General features: G+C 37.8%; 1 protein-coding gene across 1 annotated transcript; it reads left to right on the top strand.

Annotated features, from left to right (window-relative positions):
* Positions 1 to 1,859: 1,859 nt before the first annotated feature.
* On the top strand, positions 1,860 to 3,419 carry LOC109206070 (RING-H2 finger protein ATL54-like). The gene is made up of 2 exons (XM_019368838.1): positions 1,860 to 2,631; positions 2,908 to 3,419. The coding sequence occupies exons 1-2, from the start codon at positions 2,002 to 2,004 to the stop codon at positions 2,968 to 2,970; spliced, it is 693 nt and encodes a 230-aa protein (XP_019224383.1). The 5' UTR covers positions 1,860 to 2,001; the 3' UTR covers positions 2,971 to 3,419.
* The last annotated feature ends 226 nt before the right edge of the window (positions 3,420 to 3,645 follow it).

Raw genomic sequence — 3,645 nt, 5'->3', positions numbered from 1 at the left:
TATGCGCGGTCCAAGCGCGGCAGCGCACGTCATGTCCGGGAAAAGTGTCCTTTTTTGCGTAGGAGAAGGTATAATTGTTTGGGCCCGACCCTACTTGGTATATATACATGGAAAAACTTTTGAAGGTTTTGACATACTTTTGATACAATTTAGACCTAAGGAGGCTAAGGAGACCGTGGATTCGACCTAAGGAGGCAAGAACACACTAGGAGCAAGGCGAAAAATTCTTCTACGAGTTTTTCACTTCCTTCTTCCTATTATTATTATTGGTTATGAATTCTAGTATTGCAGTTTTGCATACTATTATGAATAGTTAATTTGTTATCTAGGGTTTTGATGGAACCTATTGGAGATGATTTTCCAGTTACGTTAATATAGATTTGCTGTAGTATTTTCTCTATTTGTTCAACTACGTTATTATTGTGGTTGGTTGAAGAGCTCTCAATTGATTGTTCCTATTTAGTGTGTATTACTCGGGAGAGAGTGCATATTTAGGTAGTTGTTGAACAACATCACTCCTAACGTATATGAGGGATCAATACGGAGGGTTTAAAGGTGGGATTAGGGATAACGAAACCTTGGGTGCGATCCGAGTGAGCCGTACTTAATGTCAGCTAGCGTAATTCGGGAGAATATGTCTAGTGAATTGTGGTAATTACTCGGGAGAGAGTTACGGCAGTCAGAGCGCTCACAATCGGTAGAGAATCTTAGGCAAATTTATAGAAAACATAGCCGGAAGGATTCCGACAATAGGGGAAATCATAACTTCTAGACCTCCTTAATCTTGTCTCTAACCCTTAGCATCTTTAGTTGTTAATTTACTATTTTAATTTGTTAGTTGAATAGTTAAACAAAAGAATCTTAATATCTATAAGTTAGGAATTCTTCAAGCTTGTCTTTTTGGTGATATTGAACAGCTGTAGCTAAGCCTTAGTTCTCTGTGGGATTCGACTCCGGACTTGTAAACCGAATTATATTTGCAACGATCGCTTAGTCCTTTTTATAAGGCATAGTTGGGCGTGATCATTGTTGTGGTAAGCATTGGTTAATTGTTGTTGTTGTTGGTTAAATGTGGTTATTGTTGGTAAATTGTGGTTGAGTGACAGCAATGTAATGCTGCCGTTATAGGATGGTTATTGGTTGTAATTGGAAGGTGATGTAGCTTAAAAGCAGCCATATTCTGCCAGGTTTTTATCGAGAAAACTGACCGACTTCCGACCAATTTCGGTCGGTAATTTCAATGTGCAATCTGCAAAAAATTGAAATTACTGACCGAAGTCGGTCGGAAATAACCTTTTTATTTATTTATTTTTTAATGATTCCGACCAATTTCGGTCTGGTCAAACTTTAGTTGAATTAACTGATCGACTTCGGTCGGAAATTGCGACCGTCTTCGGTCGCCACACGTTAGTGACCACTGTTTTTTCGACGAATTAAAATTGGTCGGTTTTTTTATATTTCCGACCGATTTCGATCGATTTTCTTGGACGTTTTTTTGGTAGTTTTCTAGCGGTGAGTCTCGTTACTAATTAAATCGAGAGCCAAACCACTAGTTATCTTAGAAAATTAAGAAATAAGATTCAATCAAAGAAGTGAAGGACCTGGTTGTAGAGCAATGATGAGTGTCAGGACAAACAACCCAAACACATTTATATACGCAGCAAGAAAAAAATAGTAGAACTCAGCTTCAAAACGTATACTCCAAAGTCAGAGCACCAACCAAAAAAGACAAAGGAAAGAAAAAGGCAAAAAAGCAGCCAAGTATGTGGAAATGGTAGCTTGCTAAACCGGTCACAGTCAGCCTCTTAGCATACAAGGTTTTCCTTAAAGTTAAATAAGAAGAAACAAAAAATAAATGAAAAGAAGAAAAAAACATTCATGTGTACTGTCATGATACTATTTCGTTAGATACTACAGTGATAATTAAGATGCATTATATTATATTATCTTTCACGCAAAATTGAGACAAGGTGGCTCCCATCTCTCTCTAAACAATCAGCCATGGCTTCTTTCCATCATCGAAATCTCATATTTGAATCTCTTGATAGTTCCACCGACAAAACTTGTAGCAGCTATTACTGCAACCCAAAGGAGTATTATTCTGCAGGTTGTCCACTGTCATGTTTTACTATTTGCCCCAGCATTTGTCTGCTTTCAGAAATCCAACCGCCGACACCACCACCACCACCACCAAGTTTCTCCACCGAAGTTCCTCCACAAAAACCAACTATTTCCATCTTCTTGATCATTTTAGTTTCAGTCTTAGCTACCGCTATCATCATATTTTGTGGCTTCGTCGTTTACAGATTCGGCAACTTAAGAACTCCTTCACAACCGCAACAGCAAACAGCAGTAATAGCAGAAGAAGAAGAAGAAGAAGAGTCTATTGGTGTTAGAACAGTGGGTCTTCAGCCATCAGTTGTTAGTGCTATCAAGATTTGCAAGTATAAAAGAGGGGAAGAACTAATTGAAGGAACAGAGTGCTCTGTTTGCTTGAATGAGTTTCAAGACGATGAAACTCTTAGGGTTTTGCCAAAGTGCAACCATACTTATCACATACTTTGTATTGACACTTGGCTTAGATCTCACACCAATTGTCCCATGTGCCGTACCGGCATTGTCCTTGAACAGGTATTGTTTAACTGTATGAGTGTTAGACCATCTTATATAAAAGTGTATAGACGCTTTTATTTATTTAATTATCACTTCAGCAAGCTTTTTGTACGTTGGTTTAATTTTTTATCATGAGCTAAACACGTGATTTTTCATAATGGATGACGGTGAGACTTGAACTCAAGATCTCTTCCGCTCTTATAATATGTTAAAACGCGTGGCATCTAATCTAAAAACTAAAGTTGTAGAGGAATGAAACACACTATTATTCATTTAATTATCTTTGTAGTGCAGAATTTAGGGTTGAGACATGAAGGAGAAACTCGTCCGGGAATTTCAGGAAATGCCACGGATTAAGGATTGACATTCAGTATGAAGGCAGATCAGGGGATCTAATTAAGTAGTAAGGACATCAGTGGAAATGCCAAGCAAGATGTAGTGAATGGTTCTGGAGGGTAGCTAAATGAGGTTCATGACTTAACAAGTTCAGCTTCTTTGGAATCTTTATCTACTACTTCAATGAGTTGTGCTTCTGCCTGCAAATTCTTTAAGGAGAACATCCGCTGATGAAAATTTGGGTGAGGAATCAATTGAAGTAAATGAATCAAAGATGGGTTACGTTCTTTATCAAAAGAGTTTTTGTTTGTGATTATGAGAGCAAATTAGGGGAAGTCTTTCTTGGAAAGAATAATAATGCATTAAGAGGTCTGTTTCTCGCAGTACAAATGTGTAAACATCACTCATCGATTTCAAGTAAACTAGTTTCGGAAACTTATAGATTCTCCTAACGGAACCAGAGAATTGGTCAAATTGGGACGGTTTTTGACCCCCTCAAAAAGATTTGTGGCGATTTCTAGAAGTGTCACAGTTATTTTTGCTACGAGCATTATTGTGGCAATTTTTTAAAACCTCCAGGACAACCGCCACAAAATAAATTTTGAATTTGTGGAAGTTCTTGAAGATACTTAGTGACAGTTTAGAACCCCACGACCATCGCGACTTAGAATTATTGATCATTGGGAATCATCACAA

The sequence above is a fragment of the Nicotiana attenuata genome, unplaced genomic scaffold, assembly GCF_001879085.1.
Source record: "Nicotiana attenuata strain UT unplaced genomic scaffold, NIATTr2, whole genome shotgun sequence".
Lineage (NCBI taxonomy): Eukaryota > Viridiplantae > Streptophyta > Magnoliopsida > Solanales > Solanaceae > Nicotiana > Nicotiana attenuata.
The sequence above is the reverse complement of the archived record's forward strand: the minus strand, read 5'-3'. Positions and strand labels throughout refer to the sequence as shown.

Excerpts from the sequence above, each read along its gene's own strand:
- LOC109206070 (XM_019368838.1), top strand. The coding sequence starts at position 2,002 with ATGGCTTCTTTCCATCATCGAAATCTCATATTTGAATCTCTTGATAGT. Across the intron at positions 2,632-2,907 it reads CCGGCATTGTCCTTGAACAG|AATTTAGGGTTGAGACATGA; the intron begins GTATTGTTTAAC and ends TTTGTAGTGCAG.